At 39.0% G+C, this 22140-nt stretch overlaps 1 protein-coding gene and 1 long non-coding RNA gene across 2 annotated transcripts; both read right to left on the reverse strand.

The window, feature by feature from the left end:
* Nucleotides 1–809: 809 nt before the first annotated feature.
* On the reverse strand, nt 810–1177 carry LOC117551308. Its single transcript, XR_004569769.1, has 2 exons — nt 1140–1177; nt 810–973 (listed from the first exon to the last, which is right to left on the reverse strand). It is a non-coding gene; the product is annotated as an uncharacterized LOC117551308 (long non-coding RNA).
* Nucleotides 1178–7432: 6255 nt separating this feature from the next.
* Nucleotides 7433–20597, reverse strand: lman1 (lectin, mannose-binding, 1). The gene is made up of 13 exons (XM_034224133.1): nt 20306–20597; nt 18864–19018; nt 16531–16638; nt 15542–15603; nt 15096–15195; nt 14450–14573; nt 13170–13228; nt 12879–13011; nt 12512–12699; nt 11615–11694; nt 8777–8933; nt 8557–8681; nt 7433–7941 (listed from the first exon to the last, which is right to left on the reverse strand). The coding sequence occupies exons 1-13, from the start codon at nt 20523–20525 to the stop codon at nt 7905–7907; spliced, it is 1548 nt and encodes a 515-aa protein (XP_034080024.1). The 5' UTR covers nt 20526–20597; the 3' UTR covers nt 7433–7904.
* Between the last annotated feature and the right edge of the window lie 1543 nt (nt 20598–22140).

Raw genomic sequence — 22140 nt, forward strand, 5'->3', positions numbered from 1 at the left:
ATCTGATTGGTTGCTTTCTTTTCTAACACAAAACCACTGAAATGCGTAGTGCATGGTCCGAGAAGGACAAACAAATCAACGTAACACTGTAATATTACAGATCAACAACACAGATACGATTCTCATTTATTCCTTTTACATACATTTTATTTATATAATTAAATCAATTTTTTGATTTAATTTAGATTTTTTTTAGAGTGTTCCAGGGTATTCTGTGAATACCTTGAAGGCCCTGACGCCACAGGTTTTCACCCAAGCGGGCCGGGTTCAACTCCTGGTATGGGAACAGCTTTCAGATGGGAAAAATAATCAAAGTATAGCTGTTTTAAAGTAATGGAAAAGAGTGAGTCGAAAAAACGAAAAAAGTCGAGTAGAATATGTCCAAAATATATGAAAAAAAACGTCATAGTAGAGTATATCGAAAAATGTGAAAAAAGTCGTAATCTAGTATGTCGAAAAATGTGAAAAAACTTCATAGTAAATCATGTCGAAAAATTTGAAAAAAGTCATAGTAAGACCTTTGGAAAAAACAAAAAACAGAAAACATGTCCCATATGGTCTAGCGAAGTGTTTTTCAAAGTGGGGGCCCCGACGTCAGGGGGCGTCAGGGGGGTCACGCAAAGTTTGAGCGAAAGGGGAATTTTTTATTTTTACATTTTTTTAATTTTTTGTAGATGTTATTAATAACTGCATATCTATCAATCTATGTATCTGTGACGAAGGTAACTTCGTCACTATGGACTGACTCAGGCTTCGGGCCGGGTAATCTTGCACATGTGGGTTTGCACAGGACAAATGTCACTCAGCACTTTAGTGAACAGTTTGCACTTTATTAGCGGGATTTGCACAGTACAGTTAAACATTGCCTATTTGCACATTTTATACTATTTATTGATGTAGTGTGTATTAAATGATTCAACCGTATTAAATTGTGATGTCGTCTGGCAGACGCTGGTCAGGCTCTCGGCTCCACCTGGAAAGAAAGGAGAGTTATTGCGAGAGCGCCAAAGAGTTGGTTTGTGTAGATTGACAGCGGTTGAGATTATGTGCAAAGGATATGTTTAGCGTGTAAAAGTCATGATATAAGGTGCATTAATGGTACAAGTTACTCCTATAACAGTCAACATCATAACACTCACCTCCGCCTGCTCTCCCGTCTCCGGTCCCAAGGTCCGTCATCGTAAAGGGTCCCCGAGGAAACAGCGGATTCTTTTTATCGTTCCGGATGGGGTTAAAGGAGCAGGTTGGAGGCAGGGGTGATTTGTTATCATGTACATTCGGCTTGTTAGTTTATAACGGTTTTTTCTTTGCATACAGTAATTAAATATAGTGTAAGTAAAGGATATTTGTCATTCTCCACTAAATGTTTATTGTGAATAACTACGGTCCTTATCTGAGCTGACCATCTCTGCACATGCCACCCCTTTTGGATGGTACGGTCCAATGGGTGGGGCTATAAAGGGTGGAATGTTGGGCTCATTTGGAAAAGAATAGTGTGGGAGACAGTCATTGTGGGATATTGATGTGGTCAACCATGTACAAAAGATGAATGAATACCCACACCGGGTTGTATCAAGACGTTCTGCCTCTGTCTCCTTACTTGGTCGGGCCGCTCACTTGTCAGCCTCACAGTATCCTTTGATGCCAATCTTTTAATATATTAATTTTTTTTGTTTTTAAAACACACGACCGCCCTTCAAGCCAATCAGAATCGACCTGCTGCTACTGAGAGTGAAACTGAGTATCTGCTCAGCTTTTGGAGCAAGTGAGAGCTAGTGAATATTTCGCTCTGCAGCTGGATGAGAGCAAGGATGTAGCAAATATTGATGTTTATATATATGAATATAAATATGTTTATTGTTAATATTACTGTTGAATATCATATATATTATTAAGGCATAAGTAGCTTTCAAAAATGCTAAAAATATATGTTAATTGTTCATATTACTGTTCAAAATGATATAATATTATAAAGACATAAATCACTTTAAAAATGCTTTAAAAATATGTTTACTGTTTAATATTGTGTTAAGAATGTTTATAACAGAATACACAATGCATGTAATGAATGACAAACAAAAGATAAATACAAACATTTTTTAGAAGAATAACTGATTATTAATTATTAATACAAATATATATTAAGAAAATGTATTAATCTGTATGATTAATTTGTCATATTTTCCATCATAATGTACTCATCATTTAAAAAAAAAAATTGCAACAGGGGGGTCCCGCCAGAGGATAATGCTATATTGGCATGGCAACGTTTGGGAACCCCTGGTCTAGCGCAGGGGTTCAAAATGACTCCTGTTGCAACAGCGGTAATTAAAGTTTAAAAGTCTCAAAAATGCTACAACTACTTTCACAAACTGGATGAATGTGAAGCATTTTGTTAAAGGAGGATGAAAGCGTAATTAAGGAGCACTATTGGAGTGACTTTGATGGTTATTGGACTCAGGATTAATTAAATGGAATGGAGGAGACCGATCTGATAAATAATCCAACTGAAACCGGCATGGACAAATTATGACTATGTTTTAAAAATGTGCTTATACAGACAAGCCAGGTTTGGACACTTTACGGGCAGAAGAAACATTTCTATTAAAGAAAGAATTATACATTTCTATCTTTTTATGCCTTAAAAGCTACTAACTTGAATTTTAATTTTAATTAATTAATCAATTATTTTTTATATTGTATTGTAATGTAGAGACAACGCTTTTAGTGACAATCATGTATTGCGGTACAATTATATGTTAAAAAAAAAAAAGTCTAAATATGATATTTGGCCTCAAATCATCTGAGGCCTGGCGCCCCCCAGGTGGGAAACCACTGATCTAGCCAACACATCCTCACTCCCAGGTCTGGCCAAACTAACTTTAAAATAGGCATTTTCCATCGAGAATAAAACGAAGTTCGGCCATGTTTTTTTTTTCTTCAGGGAGAAATTTGAAGATCACGTAACGTCAAACAGAGCACATGGTGTAGTCCAAACGATAGCTGGGGATTCTGGGTAGTGTAGTGTCTTCTGCCATCCTTTACTCCGAAAAAACATTTGTTTCTCCGAATCGAAGGGGAAAAATACAAAAGCATTGCACACAATTTAAACCAATCAATGTTGTATAATTAACAAGGATAATCTGGTGTTTTTTAGTCGATGAGTAGTGCAGATATCACTGTAAAACAGTGGCGAAACGTGACTTTTATACCTAGGCCCTCTGACCCCCCCCTTCCCTCGGAAAAAAAAGAAGAGATATTACGTCTCAACGTAGACTTCAGCGGAATATCAAAACAGCGGTCCGGGGTGCAAAACGCATCAATGACAGCGACCCTCTACCACACAAAACAACATCATTTATACCTACACCTATCATGACAGGGCACCCACAGCCAAGTAGCAATTACAAATGAATTAAGTCGGCAAGGCGGCCCGCATTGAAAATGACTTAGGCCTGGTACCTTTAATGATCAAATCACTGAAACACAAAGTCCATCCTCCTGTCCTTTTGGATGAAGCACTTGCGGGTCATTCAGCTGATCCTTTGCCACTCCAGTTTATCATTGTAACTCAATCTTGAAAATGACTCGGTTAATAATTTCGCAACGATGTCCTCAATATCACTGAAGTGAGCCATCATCATGAACGAACTTATGCTAATCATAAATCTATCGAAATCTTTCGAAAATAATAAAAGTAGGGTAGACATGTGGATATTGACCGGCTGAACAAAACGTGCATTTATCTAACAGGTACGTTTTCCACAGACCTTATTTCCAGCTATTTTCCAAAATCCGCTATCTGTCGAGGGAATCCGAGCGCAGCTTACTTCCGGGTTTTAGGACGCGTCACTGCACCACTTGCATAGACCTCACAGCGGGCGGAACTTGTCATATAGTCCGCGAAAAATAAAGCCCGCCCATTTAGAGGGAAGATATGATTGGTCAATTGTACTGTCATTTGACATTACTCTCTCGTTGAGTTACTATAGCTGGCCCTCTGTGAATCTACAGAGGGACCAACAAGCTCTCCCGTCTTCACATAACTCGCAGAGACGACATTTAACCCTTCACATTCCAACAGAAACTGAACAGGCAGATTCGAAGGATTTATTTCTTTGGAAATATTATTTTAAATAAAATTAAATCAAGTTATTTTGGTAAAACTAATGAAAAATGTAACGACAAAAAAATTATAATAATAATATTTTTAAAAAAAACGTTTTTAAAAAAAAATGTTTTCAAATATTATTTTGTAGAATATCTTAGGCCCTCACAGAGGGCCTAGAGGGCCCTGACGGCTCGCCACTGCTGTAAAATCAATCGACAGTAAGGGGAATACTTACTTCCGGGTGTACAATTCTCCGTTATCCAATGAGAATGGACGCTCACATTGCCTTTAAGGGCAGCCGACACAAACGAATGCCGTGCTTCCATGAGCGTCTATAGAAGCATATGGACATCCCGGAAAGCTGAAAATGGACGCTAAGGGCCCCCCCCTTGCGTTGAAAATGGACGCTAAGGCCCCCCCCCTTGCGTTGGAAAAAGCCGACAGGGGACTTGACATAACGTCAACATAGGCCGACCTGGGAGTGAGGATGTGTTGATCTAGCGGATAGGATTTCTGGTTTTCACCCAGGTGGCCCAGGTTCAACTCCCGGTATGGGAACAGATTGTATATTGAAACGTCCAAAAAATGACATAGTTTCATTAAAAAGTATGGCATCAAAACAGTATACTATGATGAAAGAAGTCCTAATATAGTCAGTCAAATACTATATAAAATACACTGAACAAAAATATAAATGCAACACTTTTGTTTTTGCTCCCATTTTTCATGAGATGAACTCAAAGATCTAAAACATTTTCTATATACACAAAATAACCATTTCTCTCAAATATTGTTCACAAATCTGAAAAAATCTGTGATAGTGAGCACTTCTCCTTTGCCCAGATAATCCATCCCACCTCACAGGTGTGGCATATCAAGATGCTGATTAGACAGCATGATTATTGCACAGGTGTGCCTTAGGCTGGCCACAATAAAAGGCCACTCTGAAACGTGCAGTTTTGCTTTATTGGGGGGGTCTGGGGGGGTCCGAAAACCAGTCAGTATCTGGTGTGACCACCATTTGCCTCACGCAGTGCAACACATCTCCTTCACATAGAGTTGATCAGGTTGTTGATTGTGGACTGTGGAATGTTGGTCCACTCCTCTTCAATGGCTGTGCGAAGTTGCTGGATATTGGCAGGAACTGGAACACGCTGTCGTATACACCGATCCCGAGCATCCCAAACATGCTCAATGGGTGACATGTCCGGTGAGTATGCTGGCCATGCAAGAACTGGGATGTTTTCAGCCTCCAGGAATTGTGTACAGATCCTTGCAACATGGGGCCGTGCATTATCATGCTGCAACATGAGGTGATGGTCGTGGATGAATGGCACAACAATGGGCCTCAGGATCTCGTCACGGTATCTCTGTGCATTCACAATGCCATCAATAAAATGCACCTGTGTTCGTCGTCCATAACATACGCCTGCCCATACCATAACCCGACCACCACCATGGGCCACTCGATTCACAACATTGACATCAGAAAACCGCTCACGCACACGACGCCACACATGCTGTCTGCCATCTGCCCTGAACAGTGAAAACCGGGATTCATCCGTGAAGAGAACACCTCTCCAACGTGCCAGACGCCATCGAATGTGAGCATTTGCCCACTCAAGTCGGTTACGACGACGACGAACCGGAGTCAGGTCGAGACCCCGATGAGGACGACGAACATGCAGATGAGCTTCCCTGAGACGGTTTCTGACAGTTTGTGCAGAAATTCTTTGGTTATGCAAACCGATTGTTGCAGCAGCTGTCCGAGTGGCTGGTCTCAGACGATCTTGGAGGTGAACATGCTGGATGTGGAGGTCCTGGGCTGGTGTGGTTACACGTGGTCTGTGGTTGTGAGGCCGGTTGGATGTACTGCCAAATTCTCTGAAACGCCTTTGGAGACGGCTTTTGGTAGAGAAATGAACATTCAATTCACGGGCAACAGCTCTGGTGGACATTCCTGCTGTCAGCATGCCAATTGCACGCTCCCTCAAAACTTGCGACATCTGTGGCATTGTGCTGTGTGATAAAACTGAACATTTCAGAGTGGCCTTTTATTGTGGGCAGCCTAAGGCACACCTGTGCAATAATCATGCTGTCTAATCAGCATCTTGATATGCCACACCTGTGAGGTGGGATGGATTATCTCGGCAAAGGAGAAGTGCTCACTATCACAGATTTTTTCAGATTTGTGAACAATATTTGAGAGAAATGGTTATTTTGTGTATATAGAAAATGTTTTACATCTTTGAGTTCATCTCATGAAAAATGGGAGCAAAAACAAAAGTGTTGCATTTATATTTTTGTTCAGTGTATTATTATATATTGTGTCGAAAATGGGTTATGCAAATGCGAAGAAACAACATAGTATAGTATTTCCAAAATGTCTGGTAAAAACGACAGTCCAAAATAGTATGTCCAAAATATGCAATTAAAAAGGTCCCATATGGTCTCGGAATGAAGATTCTTGTTTTTCCCCCAGGGGGCCCTGGTTTGAGAACAAATCGTTTACGGGCAATGTTTTAAATATGCAAAGAACTATGACATAAGTCGAAAGAAATGCCAAAAAACAACGAAGTATACTATATCAAAAATATGCATAAAAACGACATATCGCTAAATCGCTAAATTTCAGGAAAAATTATATTGTATAGTATGTATATGCAAAAATACGACAGTGTAGTATTTCAGCTTTTGCAAAAAACAACACAGTATAGATAAGAGATGGACTTTTATTAATCCCTCGTGGGGAAATTGTTTCTCTGCATTTGACCCATCCTAGTGTTAGGAGCAGTGTGCTGCCATTTTGAACGGCGCCCGGGGAGCAGTGTAGGGAACGGTGCCTTGCTCAGGGACACCTCGGTAGCACTTGGTCTTGAACTGGTGACCTTCCAGTTGCCAAGCCAAGTCCCTATCGACTTCGCCACCACCGCCCTTTTTTTTTTCAACAAGTATGTTGAAAATTTCAGGAAATATATTGTGTACTTTTAATATAGTAATACTGTAAGATGGAAATCTCCCCTCCGACCGTCATTCATCAGTTAAGGATTATTTAAAAGAACAGAGTTGTCAATAAAGAAAGAATGTGTGATCTTACAAATATCCCTATAACTTCATACTGTTTTAAATATTCTCCAGTGGTGCAATTTGCTTTGCTTTTTGAAATATCATCAATAATCCTTCAATAATTGAGATGCACAAATCTTTGTACAGTAATTACTAACTAAAATACACTTTAAATCATGGACAACCAGGAGACATATCTTTACATAATGATTACCCTTAGTGGAGAGTATCTGACGCAATAAAATAAGCAGAGAGTGATTTGTTTGTTTTTTCATGTTTATGTAAATTGTTCATGTGTTCATGAGTATAGGTTTCTGACTCGATCAAAGCAGATGAACGGAAGCAGACATCTGCTCTGAGTTTTTGCCACCAATAGTTCAGCATTATTTTATACAAAATTGCACAGTTCAAAACACAGGTTTCTTTGTAGTCTGTTCAGTTTCATAAAATGGGACTGGGGCAGATTGAAAACAAAATCAAAACAGATCCAACCAAAAATACTGTAAGGAACATGTTACATCATGTTGGAAATCCAAAGGTCTCACAGATGCATTCATACAAAGCAAATTAGTGATCAAATAAAAAAATCTGCAATTAATGAAAACAAACTTCAACAAGATAATTTCTTTCAAGTACAATAATTTAAGATCTCAAAATAATCAGAAAAACCAAAGACCAAAATGGACATTCCCTCATTTACACACTTTCTTTTTAGAAATGTATTTTATCAAAAGAACTTCTTTGCTGCTGCTTCTTGTTGACTCCTGCAGGAGAGGAGAGACAAGGCGTTACAGACAGTAGTGAAAGATGTGCTATATTTTACTTTAGTAAAAGTCGTGATACAACATTGTAGAAATATTTGAACATTGAAAATGAACTTAAACTCTTACTGAACTACAAGTCAAAAAAGCATTAGCACCAAAAGTACTTGAACTAAAGAACACATTCATTATAGTTCATTACAGAATAATGATTGTATTTCACTGGATCCCAATTAACGATGCATAAATGTGTTTGACTAATGTTGGAGATCATTTCAACAAATCTGTATACTTTCTGTAATCTGCATAATAGAGCTGTATGCATTATTTGATCATGGGTCTAAGGAGAGAGCGGTACAGACTGTAAAGCACATTGAGACAAATGTGTATTCTTTGTATTATTGTGCTATATATATAAATAAAATCTGATGGACATTCGATTGATTTATATTTTTTATTGAAGATAACCTGAATATGTATTGAGAGGAATGTAGTCGAGTAAGAGTGTAGCATAAAATGGAAATTGTTGCAAAAAATTAATAGAATAGTATGTTGAAAAATAATATTCAAAAAAAGTCATAGTATGTTGAAAATGTTTTGAAAAAAAAGTAATCTTACTTGTACATGATGTAGCAGAAGAACAGGACTGACTGGACAATGATGAAGATTGTAAAGTGAACTGTGGATAGGCAGGAAGGCATGGGGGGCACCTCGGGGCACTTCACTGTCTTCTCCGCTGGATTCTGTGTGAAACATACAGAAAAGGGACAGAGTTCAGTCAATTCTGATGTTCTTTTCACAAACCACTCCATAAGATGTGTTCCCCTCGGATCCACACCTGAGCGTTGCGCTGCACCAGGTGCTCCACGTCTCTTTTGACCGTGTGCAGATGCTCCTTGATTTCGTTGAAGTGCTGGATGGTCTCGTACGTTCCCAAAGCGCCCGCGTTCCCCTGCGCTGAGCCGATCTGCTTCAGAGACTCATAGAAGGAGTTCCTGCAGACACAAAGAGAACACACATGATATAATCTTTTAATGCAAAAACCTTTTAATACCAAATAAATATCTTTGCAATATAATCAAGATGTTTCAATTTGAATCCATGTTGGGAAGCACGATGGCCATTCAATGTGATGGGTGGTATCATTTATTTACACTAATACTTTGTCCAGAATTAATCCTTTAATCCCCATTCACTGGAGGATACATATTCTTAAACTTGTTTGAAAACAGAAAATTACCATCTGATAAAAGAGGTCATGATTGCAAATTAATCCCTTATAAAAACATGTTCTTACAACAGATTACAGGAGGTTAAGAAACGGACCAGAGGAGAGGTCTAGTCTGGGCATGATGATGAAAATAGGGATCCAAAAAAACATGAAAATGGAAACAAATAAATGTATTGTACCCTTTTTTTGAAAGAGTGGTTTCAGAAAGTCTTTTCAACCTGAGCAGATCAAAAAGAAGCTGCAGCCTGTTAGCTTAGTTTAGCATAAAGACTGGTCGGCTGCAAGGATTAAACAATCCTGGCTAGCTCATTAATAAACATGTTATGTATCATTTGCCTAATCTGTGTAAAAATGACAATTAGTGGTCAAGAAATGGCACATAACCCCCGTAGAGTAATGTGCCATTTCTTGAACTGGCGACGTGACTTTCTGTAGTCTTGGTGTCTTTTTGAGTCAATAGGTAATTTTGGATTATGTTTTTTTGACTGACGGTTAATGCTAGTTTATCCTGTGTCACAGTGTCTATCTCGCAAAGGTTTATTTGTCCGATTTCCCTTCATCACGTCTTCAAAACAACCAAAATGTACAATCCAAAACCATTAACTCTCACAAGTTATACAATCTGAAATCGTTTTGTTTTTACTTTCAATTTCATTAGTAAATGAAATCAAGTAAACCATTCCCAGAAGAGAATGAAAACGTCTAAGCCCGGATCATATTTCTCCACCAAATTGAATTTCTTAAAAGTTGATTACTTACAGGGAGAAAGCAATAAGTTCCCCTTATCATCTTAAACACATCTAAGACGATTATCAGAAAAAAAAAGTGTCTTTTGCAAATGAAAGTAATTCAAGTCGCTCCACAGATGAATTGGAGGTTACTCATGTTTTGCTTTATGACAGATGTATTTAAAGACGCCTAATCTGATAAGGACTGAATGGTGCTAAGACGGTGGCCTTTTCTTGCTCGGCCACATGTCTGACAGGATGGACAGGGATGACATATAAACAAAATCTAATTTGTTTCACAGAGGGGGAAAATAAAAATCTCCCTTGAGAAAGTAAGTGAGCATTTATTAAACCCCACGTCTAATCTTCATCTGCTACAAGTGACCCATTTATGAGCAGAAAGCCCTCCTTGGAGTCTGAGAGGAAGTCCTATCACAAACTGTGTTTAAAGACCGGGATCAACTGAGAGCTTAATCTACAATGTAATACAGATCAGTCGCTCATATTAGCACATTAGAGGGGGCAGCTGCAACCTTTTGCCAGGGTCTCAACTTATTTACTGTGTCAATCAGCTTAGTCCTCTTCCCCTCTGATAATGTGCTTTATTAAAAACAAATCATAACAGAAACTGTCTTTCCCTGCCGTCTATAATATCATTTATGTTGGTAGAATTAATGAAAGTTGTAAGTTATGAGTCAACAATATACTAAAAAAAAAATCATGTCTGCAAAATCATTTGAGGATGAATGTCCTGTTGGATTTAGGGCATATAAACAGCTTGGTTCTTTTATGATACATGAGACAAAGAGATTAATGTTACATCAAATACAATCTTTAATATCTTGTGATTCTGATTAATTCTTAATGCAGATGGTGTGTTGCAATTAAGACACAATGAGACTGCAGCCACAGGACAAACATGCGACATGATTGAATAAATAAACGCAATTTCAAAAAGGTGGAGAAATAACTAACTTCATTATTTTGAACTCAAGAAAAACATTCTTGAAATCCCCGCTCACATTTAGGAGAAGGGTTTTGAGGAAGACATTGTTTTTGAATCTGTTGCGTGCTCACAATGACTAAGCCGACAAGCACCTTAGGCAAGCAATATGAAAGCACAAGATTGAAGCTAAACATCAAAAATGACTTTCTGAACACCTAATCAGGCTTACTTAGAAACACTCAGGGAAGGCATACCATCATAAAATCTCTTAAGCTGTATTATCCGAGCGTTCAAATCCTGCCAGAGTTGTGAGGAGACCATATTTAGAACCAAAGAAGAAGAAAAGATTAAAGCAGGCAGAACAAACTATACCTATCGTTGTATGGCTGGTCAAGGATTCAATTCTTCCAGTTTTTACATCAGGAGTAAATAATGCTAACCTCCAGACATTCATTTATTAATAAATACAACAAAAGAGTTAAATGGTAGAGCTTATATCATGCAGAGCTGAGGCTTCAAAATGTGTGAGTTTGAGTGTGTGTGTGCGTGTAAATGCAGACTGATACTGCGTATGGATTATGGGCTGGCAGACACCTGTGATGCTGCAGTCACCGCATCCTCAGATTAAATATGATTGGAGGGATTTAGCCGCCAGGATTTCCCTTGTTTTTCTGGAGTATCGCGGAGCTGTCGTTATGTTTTTTGGCAAAAACAACGGCTAGTTTTTAAGACCGATCAAATGTCAACAACAATGAGCCCTTTGGGACTTACCTCAGCTCGTTCAGGTTTTTGAGGACCTCCTGCTGGGTGGCTAGGACGGAGCCCAACTGCTGTTGACCCACAGTGTCCAGCTGAAGGGGAAAAGAAACATGGTGAAGGTCCGAAGGTTAAAGGCCTGTGTGAAGATTTGATAACGCTGTTGCTAAACACAGATTTAATGGCTTTAATAACCCATGATAAAACAATTAACGTAAGCAAGAGTACTTGTCTTTATAGTTTGTGTGGGCAGGATGCCAGTCTGTTGTGATCCCAGTACATTTTTAGATCACTAAACTGACTAGAAATAAATGTAATTGTTGTTAAAGCAAAACCACCAAATGTTATTCATATCCATACATTTACATGCACACCAATACTTTACTCTTATTCCAAATAAGACAATATAATGTGTAATACAGGTCATGTAAAAAGCTTACAACGCCTTATAATTCCAACTAAGCCCTTTTCAAAATGAAGCATATTTCCATGCAGACATGTGGGATTGGCTGACATTATTCAGATGAGGAGCCTTCTTTGACGTGGAAACAGAGCATCCAAATGGGCTTCTCATTCAGAGTTTTCTAACAGCCGTTTGCAACACATGGCCTTTTGCTGTTTACTGCCAGCTGTGTGTTTTGTACACAAGCCAACTAGAGATGCCCAGAAACGCCACATTTCTGATACTTCAGCACAACATTGACCTTCCTAAGAAAGTGGCTGAAGAAATGTAAGAGGGACAATGTGTTTAAGATTGAAAGAGTCTGCACCAGTGAAACATGTTTAGAAAATGTCTATTTTAAAACAGCTGACTTTATTAATTTATTGGAAGAAATGTGAACAGTGTGGGTATGTACACACATTCAGTGATCCTGTATCATGTCTCTTTGCATCTCTCCTAATAACTCTCACCTGTCCCGACTCGGCGTTGGTCCCCTTCTTGGCGACCTCGTCGGTGATGACGGACACGTATCTCCGCTGCTCGTCCAGGATCATAGCGAGCTGCCGGTGGAGCTGCTTGATCTCCAGGTGGATCCGGTTCTGACCCTCAAACACCTGACGGATCTCCTGGTCATTCACCGTCTCATAGATGTCCTCAACTGAAGAGAAACACATAAGTAACTACATCCACAGACCTTTCATGAGGTATTTGAATGTTTCAGAATATTTATATCTATTTGAGTGGATTCGCTAATATAATATAAAACTGCTAATAAAGAGTACAAATAACTTCATGATTTTGTTTATAATCACTTATGATTTGGTTTCAGAAACTAACTTGGCTCTCCTTGGATGTCGGGGTGCTCTTTCTGAAACTCCTCTTTCTTTTTGTCCAGCTCTTGCTGGAAGTTCTGAAATTCCTCCTGGTACTTGTCCTTCTCTTCTTTAGGAATCTCAGATTCAGGTGGGGGCTTCAGTGGGAGAGACAAAAAAAGCCCTTAGTGAACTCAATAGAGGCTGTGCTTAGACTACATTGTGCACATATATGCACGCTGAGACACGCAGCTGCAGGAAGGGAGCTGCACACAGGGACGTGAACGTATTGGGAGCTTTAGTCAAATGGAGTTACCGGCTGCTGGCCTGGCTCTGTGAGACTGAACGTTAAGAAGGACAAAACATCGTGGTCATCTGGAGGAGGAAAGAAATGATCAGTTAGTAAACGGCAACAGAAAAACATCTTAACAATTATGGAGGTGCTTTACTGCACTTTTATAAGACATGTAAAGGCGGTTATAATTAAGGAGGAAAGGGGAACTGGGGTAACATGCTGTCAGTAAAAGACCAAAAATGACTTGGTTATAACACGTGTTATATGATATCTAAATGTATTCTTCTCTAATAGGGGAATAGCAGGTCATACAAATGCGTGTCACACTAAGAAGAACATATAAATAGGGTACATAATATGATTAAAAAACAATGTGGTAATGGGGCAAAAATAAACAAAACCTTAATAATAGGGTTAAATCATTTTAAATGAATAATGGGGTAATGTGATGGTGTTGAAATATGCTGATGAAAAAGAGGATAGCAGAGAAGTAAAAAAAAGACTAGTTCATAATTCTAAGATGATAATCGGACATATAAGACATGACTAGGGATGGGTATCGTTTGAAATTTATCGATTCCGATTCCGGTTCTGCTTATCAATTCCGGTTCTTATCGATTCCCCGTTTCAATTCCAAAATTGTAAAATAAAGAGGTCAAACGTTTAGATAACAAAAATATCTTTATTCTTTTCAGCTTTAACTGACATTGTTACAAATGAAAAATATACATGCAATACAAATGTATTGCACAATAGCTGTGCTTTATTTTAACTGAGCTATGCCTGTGGCAAGCTATTAACACTGTGCCCAATTGTCTTTTTATTTTTTAGTGTAGTGGAGCCGCACTTCAGAGCGTTTACCGCGACCCATCTTTGGTGTTATGAAGTGACTGAGCTCGTGAACTGTCTACGGGAGGGCGGGGGGAGCCTCGCTGCGGGGCAACTGTGGACCTCTGTCGCCTGTCAGCGCAACTTACATGATGCCGTTTAAAAAAATTAAGGGCGGTGCCGGCCATCAGTGTACCGAGCCGGTACAGACGGACCCGCTGGAATACAGGGTCTACCGCGTTTAGGAACCGTTAAGCAGAACCGAAAAGGTGTATTTTGTACGGGTCCCCGGCATTTTCTTATCGGTTCTCATCTGGAACCGAGTTTCGGTTCCCAACCCTAGACATGACACTAAATACGGTCAGAAATCACCACGAGTAATTATCAGACACTAATGCTGAAAGTCCTCTCCCTTACTCACATTCAACCCACAGCTTGAAGAGTTTGTTTTAACACAGAGAATAGAGTTGTACCTGCTAAGCCTCCAGTGGCTGCCGAGACGCCGAAGAAGCCCTCAGTGGGGAGGACCATGTTGTCCACCTTGGTGCAGAGCTCATAGTCCTCTTTGTCTGGAGTGAAACCAGCGTTGAACATCACCTGAGGAGGAGGAGGAGGAGGAGGAGGAGGAGGAGGAGGAGGAGGAGGAGGAGGAGGAGGAGGAGGAGGAGGAGGAGGAGGAGGAGGAGGAGGAGGAGGAGGAGGAGGATGGAGCAATGATGAAGCTGAACAAAATACTACCAACTTTGCTGATCATAATTATAAAACACAATAACATTATTTGCTGCAGTGACAGTTGCCAAAGAAATGTCGTTGTACTTTGTATGACAATAAAGATGTATTCTATCACGGCCAAAATAATGGAGTGTTAATACGAAAACTTGCCTTTTTCCATTTTAGATTGTTATATTTGTTATATTGTTTTTAAAGTATTTAAATGTAATTTCATAATGTGTTTTCGTTGCACTCAATCTCAAAACGTTTATTTGTGTGTGTGATTTGAGCACTTTTAATTGCCTCGTGTTGAAATTTGCTACATAAATGAATGTGTGTTTTCTTGCATTACATATACACAGCTTTATGTATACAGGTAACAACTCTTGTGTTTATGGTTTCTCCTACCGTTAGCGTCTTCTTGTAGTAAGTTATTTTGGCTCGGACAGGATAGGGTTTGTTGCGGAAGTCTCGTAAACACGTGCCGAGGGCCTGTGTGGTGCCGTCACTGGATCAAAACAAGACAGACAAATAAACACACAAATAAATGCACCTATACAGCACTGGGCTCAACTTATTGACACACACACAGCATGATTAGACTTTCTTAAAAAGTGAATAACACTAATGCCCGTGTTTGTTTTGGTAAATACGTGCAGTGCAGTAAACAGTGTGAACTCTAAGACTGGAATGGCATTGGAAAAGTGATTTAAAGCTTTCACGGGCCCGGGGGAGATTAGGAAAACTGGAGGATTATTGACTTTCCAAGCAAATATAATCATATTTCATAATCTCCTTTAAATTGTTGAAATTTGAGTCGATGACATAGCGAAGCAAAATAAGTGTTTACTTACTTGTGATGGTCATAAACAAGCTTGCCATTGTTTCCCACAACAACTATAGCTGGGTTATTTTTCTGGAGTGAAGATGATAGAAAACAAGGGAACAACACATTAATCCTTTTTCCATGTGAAGACCAGAGGTGGCTTTGCCTTTAGGTAATCTTATTCCAAAATATCAAACCTGAAATAATAAATACTCAAATGTGATACAAACAGAAGCATGAGTCTTTTGTTTAGCATGACATTGATCTGTTTATGAACTCAAAACCATCGGAAACAGAATCAAAATATCTAATGTTTTATTTATAAGAAAAATATATGCTAGAGGGGGTAAGACCAGAAACGTTTTTTTTAAGCTTCTTCTTGCCCCTGTTGAACATGACAGAGACTATCTGAGAACTCTTATTGTTTTTTTTAAATTTTTTATTTGGTTTTTTTTTGTACTTTGTTATAATTATTCATTTGAGTGAGAAAAAAAAAAGGTAAAAAAGAGAATATATATATATATATATATTATTGTTGTATGTTTTTGTTTCTGACATGTTCAATAAACTGACTAAAAAAATAAAAAATACTTTAAATAAAATAGTTCATATAAACAGAGATAATCTCAAATAGAAATGTGAACATTGTACTACAATACATAACAAAAATAAATATGTAAATATATACAATTGGGTATAATATTTATGATTATTTAAATAAAAGAAATAATAAAAAACGGAATACTTAAAACATTCCAACAAAAGTATAATAGACATGTTTATATTAACAAAACAAGCCAAAACTAATATTAAGGATGATAAATATCTATATATAAAGTAGCTATAAAAGGAGGATAATCTTACAATTATAATTTGTATATCAAACTGCCCCTCTCATCAGTTGACAACAACCAAAAGGAGCAGTGAGAGCCTGAATGTGTCTTTGTGTGGTTTTCAAAAAAGGACTCATTTCAGGAACAAGTCATTATAAGTCGTGGCTAACCAATAAACACCCACCTTTCCATCGTTGTCAAAGGTGTCAAAGAAGACTCCCACTCCGTTCCACTGGTCGGCCGCTCCGTACACCGGGCCGTCGAGGCCCTGCTCAGTGGTGAACCACATGGCCTACAGACACAGAAGAGGAGGACATGTTAGTCAGTTTAGCGTCGGTTACAAAACACAAGTCACAAGTCAAAGGCAGTAGCATTTTAGATGAACCACATTTAACATCTTCATTTGGACATACTGGCCTGAGAGCTCTGGAAAACAATACCAACCTCAAATTAAAAACGTATTCCAGATATAAAATCATAAACAACAAAGTGCAGGCTAAAAACAAACCAGAAGTGTCCTTATTTTAACAATTGGACTGTAAAGTGTATTAGTGCACTGTCTATTAGGGCTGGGTCATAGTGATTATATTAAATATCACAATATTTGTGTTACTATTGCCTTGGTGTTGGTATTGCAAAGAAATGGTAGGGTTGAGTATTGTAGCCTTTCTAAAATATTCACACAATAATATATTTGTATAAATAATCATCTGTAGCTTGGCCTAAAGGACTAGTGTTGTGAAATGACATCACCTTACTGTAATGCAGCAGATGCAGTCTCTGGGGACAAGGTTTAGAAATGAGCTGTAGCTTTAAACTCTCTGTTCATATTCACATGTTCATGCTCTGTGTGTGTTCAATTAAAGATATCAATTCACTTTTCCTTTGTAACCTTTTTTGTTCTGCCTCTTTCAGGTGTCAGTGAAACAGTGAATGGGGAGTAAACATGACATGTGCTTAAGTATTCATGTGTTTTCCTGCAGCTGTGAATGGATCTACAGTTGTCCCCCTTGATATGACTAGAGGCCTGTTTGACTGGGGCAAAGCCATGCAGAAAACCAAAAACGACTTACAAGCTAAGTCAATATGTTTAATGCCGTTTATGAAAGTGAAACAGGATATGCTTCATTCCTATAAGTGTTGACTGCAGAGTCATGCAATGAGTGCAAGACATTGCTCTAAGAATTAACAGTCAGTAAATAGCTGAGTTTCTGTGACAACACCAACTACCAAACACAGTTTCTGGAGACATGTTTTGACCTGATTTCCATGTATTCCTCTGCATACGTATAATATTAGAGTTGAAAGTAAGAGGGTTTACTGATTTAGATGATGACATATTGAATTAGAGCACAAGGAAGTAAGACTGTAAGCCACTTTTGATGCTCGAGTGCAGCTGCACAGAGTAGGAGATGCCAGCTCAGGGTTCTGGCTTTACAATGTATATAATGTAAACTGCCTCATTATTAGACACAGCAGTCTGACCCCTCCTTACTAGTGCTGTAGCGACGCGTCGACTTCAAAATATCGTCGACGACATATTTCCGCGTCGACGCGTCGCTACACACACGTGGTTCACCCAAAGCAACAAGCAGTTCGCAATCGCACTTCAAACACAATGGAGACTGAAACGACTACCACCTCCTCCTCACAGGATTGCGCACGAAGCCCCCAAACGAAAACATCTCGCCCTAGGTCTTCAAAAGCATGGGAATATTTTAAAGTTAGTCCAAAACGCAAAGATATTTATATATTTATATCTCACTGAGACTGCTGCATAGCCTAGCAGAAGCAGCAGCTAGCTGTGGTGGCTACCATTAGCAGCTAGCATTTGCTCTCCGATTTTTTACATAAAATGGAATTATGGATTATAAATTCAATCATTTTTTTATACATAGACGTTAAAAACCTATGGATTAACCGATTCAGCCGCGTTTTTTCTCATTTTAATGCCATTGAACACGTCTTTTGATCAGATTGACAGCTACGGTGGTAAAACGATCTCCCTAGAAGCTCTGTGAAGGTACGTGTTGTGATGACTGTATTTGCTTCCCCTGTCGCGAGTCCGGATCACTCAGTGATGATACTATATACCTACATAATCTGTGGAGTCTCAGCTTTAATCGGATATATTGTATGTGCAGCTACGATAAGTAATAAGGGTACTTTTATCTTGAGTTCTGTGCCAATGTCCGTTAGCATTTTTCGCTCAGGGGTCATTTAGATGCTTCTTATGAGACTTGTGTTTTGTGTTGGTAAACATGGTTTGTATCGTCAATTAGCTGAGATTATTTCCGTTAATCTGGTATAACACATTAATAGGTTCTTAAATATTAAGATCCCCTGAGACACAGTATCGTGAAAAAAAAATTTTTTACATTACGTTTTTTTTTACATTACGTTTTTTATGAATTGAACAACAGAAAAATAATCGTTAGATTAGTCGACTAATCGATCAAATAATCGCCCGATTAATCGTTTTCAAAATAATCGTTTCCCCCCAGCACTACTCCTTACCAAACCATCCGCTCCCATCCGGCCTCGTCCAGACACTCTGAAGGTCACCTTGGCCTCCCAGTGTTCAAAGTTGACTTTGTTTTTTGTCCACACAGAGCCCTTCTGACTCCTGAGGGACGGAGTGATGCGCACCTGGTCTGCACTGGGAATAGTATCTGAATGGAGAAAAGGAGAGAATAAGGGTTTTAGAGGTAGTGTATGTTCAATGATCTCAGGGGAAATAAAACCCATTAACTCATTTACAAAAGATCAACAACATGTGGTTTATAAAACAACTGCACTAAAGTAGTCATTTACTGTGTGGCCTTCTTTTACTGGAGAAAACGCACATGCCAGCTAACCTCTGGTAATGGTATCAGAAGCCAGCACTATCAGGCTGTGTCTACTGTCTAATCGTTCAACAGATTCACACACAGTAAACGATTGACCTCAGATTTGTTTGTTCAATCTGGGTTTACACTTTCTAAAACCAACATTAGCATACTAAATGTTTAACATGTCGCTATTCTCCGTTTCATATCATTGTAACTTCTGACTATAACGTTATAAGTGCTGTACGGAGAAATAAAGGAGCTTAAATATATCACCTAATGTTTTCTTTTTAAATTTTGCTCTAGAAAATAGTGGATCATTATTTGTTAAAGTCATAACATGGTTCCAGCTCTTCGGTTTTGAGGATGTACATCTTTTATTTGTCTAATTGTGTTGTTAACTTAATAATTAGGATTTTGGACTGCTGGTTGGACTAAACAAACAACTCATGCATGGGGGCCGAGCAGTTTAAGACACCAAGCACGTTATCAAAACATCCCTAATTTGGAGTATGGCTGCAGACATTTTATGCCATCCCACATCTCTCTCACCTTGTTTACTGTCAATATAGAGAAGCAGTATTTTGGTATCTTAACAAAAGGACAGAAAATCACCCCAAAAATGCTGATGATGTCACCTTTAACCCTGGGAAATTGTGACTGACTAAACATAGATCAGCAGAATAATAATCGTTGCCGATTGAGAGGGAATACAATATAATCTCGTGCTGCTGCAGTTTATTGAATGCTCATATCAGCGATTGGACAAATCACAGGGTGATGCAAGAATCCAAAGGCCCATTTCTGAAAGATGAAAGTTCAACGCTTGAGTTGCATGTGTGTGCAGCCTCTCCGTCAGTGCTGTTTTTAATTAGCCCAGGACACGTTGGAACAGGACTGGGACTCGGACGTAAAAGCTACGCTGCTAAAAGGTATGATATCTCTGGTGCAGTTTTGAATGGACCGAGAAAACCGCTATCTTGACTGTACATCCTTCACGGAAACACTTCAGTGAAAGAAATAAACCATTAAAACATAACCGACTCCAGCTGTCCTATTGTCGTGTTGTTACATTTGTGTTTTAGGTTGAAACAGCAGCTCTGTGATGTTGACAGCTGGATACAAACTTACTTCCAGTGTGGATCCAAAACGGGATCCCGCCGTCTTTCTGAGACAGGTGGGGTCCCTTGAAGCTGTATTTGTACTCAAACCGGCGGTGAGGAAGCTCCTCTGTCGTCGGGGCACCGGCGGGGACGTCGGCGAGGCTGTGGTGAAATATTAACGTTGTGAGAAAAGTTAATATCAACAAACGAGTGTTGGCAGCTGGGCGCTGTGCTATGGACACCGCCATGTTTCTGTATCACTGCTGACGTAGCGCTGAGACCACGAGAATGACGGGATGCGTGAAGGGCCAACAGGGCGCTTTCTGATTGGTCCGCTGCTTTGGTCCTTTTTCCTCTCTTCTTCTTCTTCAGTTTTTTAAGGCAACAGCTGACTCTGGGGTTGACGACAGGAGAATGTACACAAAACGAGTAACGGATTATATGTAACGGTAACACGTAATCAAGAATCAAAAAAGTAAACTGTAATGCCTACATTTAAATACAAATACGTTATTAGATTACTGGTAAAAGAAATACAATAATACAAAAACATATAATAATAATAAAAATAACAATGGGAGCAGGATTACAATGTATCATTACATTTCAAAACAAAGAACGGCATGCATTAAAACCAAGTTTTTTAATGCAGTAGATAGACAACTAAACATAAATAGGCCTACTATATGCGTACATTATAATGATAATAATAATAATAATAATAATAATAATAATAATAACTTTAATTGATATAGCGCCTTTCATCAACCCAAGGTCGCTTGACAAAGAAACATATAAGGACAAGACATAAAAAAGGTGGCAGAAATGGAAGTGTTACATTGCAGGGGGGGGGAGAGTGAGTTAATGTTGGAAGGCTTTGTTGAACAGATGAGTCTTCAGGGTTGATTTGAAGATGACATGACTTTCATGGAATAAACTTAAACAGAATTTGTAAACTATACCATTCAGCAGGCCAACCCTATAATTTAAAGGTGGGGTAGGTCATTTTGTGGAAACCAGCTCGAGTGCGCTAGAATTTGAACATACACAGCCGTAAAAAAATCTGCCACTTCCTTACAGAACCCCTCCTCCAGCACGCACGAACGCGCCCATGACCAATGAGGGCACGAGATAAATTTGTGCACAGATGGAAGGCTGACAGGCAGATAGGCAGTGGCGGTTCTAGAACATTTTACATGGGGTGGCAAAGGGGGAGCAAGAGGTCATGCCAGGGTGGCATGGGAGGGCGGACAGTACGTGGTATCTTATACTGTATATAACCTATTTATTGTTAAATCATGCCCTAACTTAATGCACAAGAGAAACAAGGTGTTCAGACCAACAAACTCAAATATAGTGTAAAACAGCAGAAAATACTCATGATACCCTAGAATTCTGTTTACTGTAAGTACAGTAAAGGTACTTATAATGAAGTACACAAATGACATCACCCATCTCTTAAGAGAGCTAAAGGTGACACATTTCAATACATATTTGTCAATAAGAGCCGCTAGATTGTGCTGCTATAATGGCATATGTATGCAAGGAGAATAATAACATACCATGTGGTCCAGCTGGAGTCTCATCTGCCTCCTGATCACTGCCTCTGTCCCTCTTTCTGACACTTCATCTGTATTCCTCACATACATTTCTTCTTCTTCACTAATGTCTTGATCTCTTCCTGGCTTCCTCCTGCTCTAACCCTCCTGGTCTCTTCAGTGTACTCTCTTTTCCTTTTCCTCTTTCTACTCATCCTGATCACTTCTCAGATAGGCCTATGTCTTTTTGTTGTTGTTGAATCACTCCAGCTACTCTGGCCTGCAAGAGTTACTTGTGAAAAGCACTGGTACAAATGCTTGTATA

The sequence above is a fragment of the Gymnodraco acuticeps genome, unplaced genomic scaffold, assembly GCF_902827175.1.
Source record: "Gymnodraco acuticeps unplaced genomic scaffold, fGymAcu1.1, whole genome shotgun sequence".
In the NCBI taxonomy this organism is placed as follows: Eukaryota; Metazoa; Chordata; class Actinopteri; order Perciformes; family Bathydraconidae; genus Gymnodraco; species Gymnodraco acuticeps.

What these genes read in the sequence shown, in the direction of transcription:
- lman1 (XM_034224133.1), bottom strand. Translation starts at nt 20,525, where the DNA reads ATGGCGGTGTCCATAGCACAGCGCCCAGCTGCCAACACTCGTTTGTTG. An exon ending in CGACATCCAAGGAGAGCCAA is followed by an intron (nt 12,700 to 12,878) that starts GTTAGTTTCTGA and finishes GTTTCTCTTCAG; the next exon opens with TTGAGGACATCTATGAGACG. An exon ending in CCAACGCCGAGTCGGGACAG is followed by an intron (nt 11,695 to 12,511) that starts GTGAGAGTTATT and finishes TTTCCCCTTCAG; the next exon opens with CTGGACACTGTGGGTCAACA.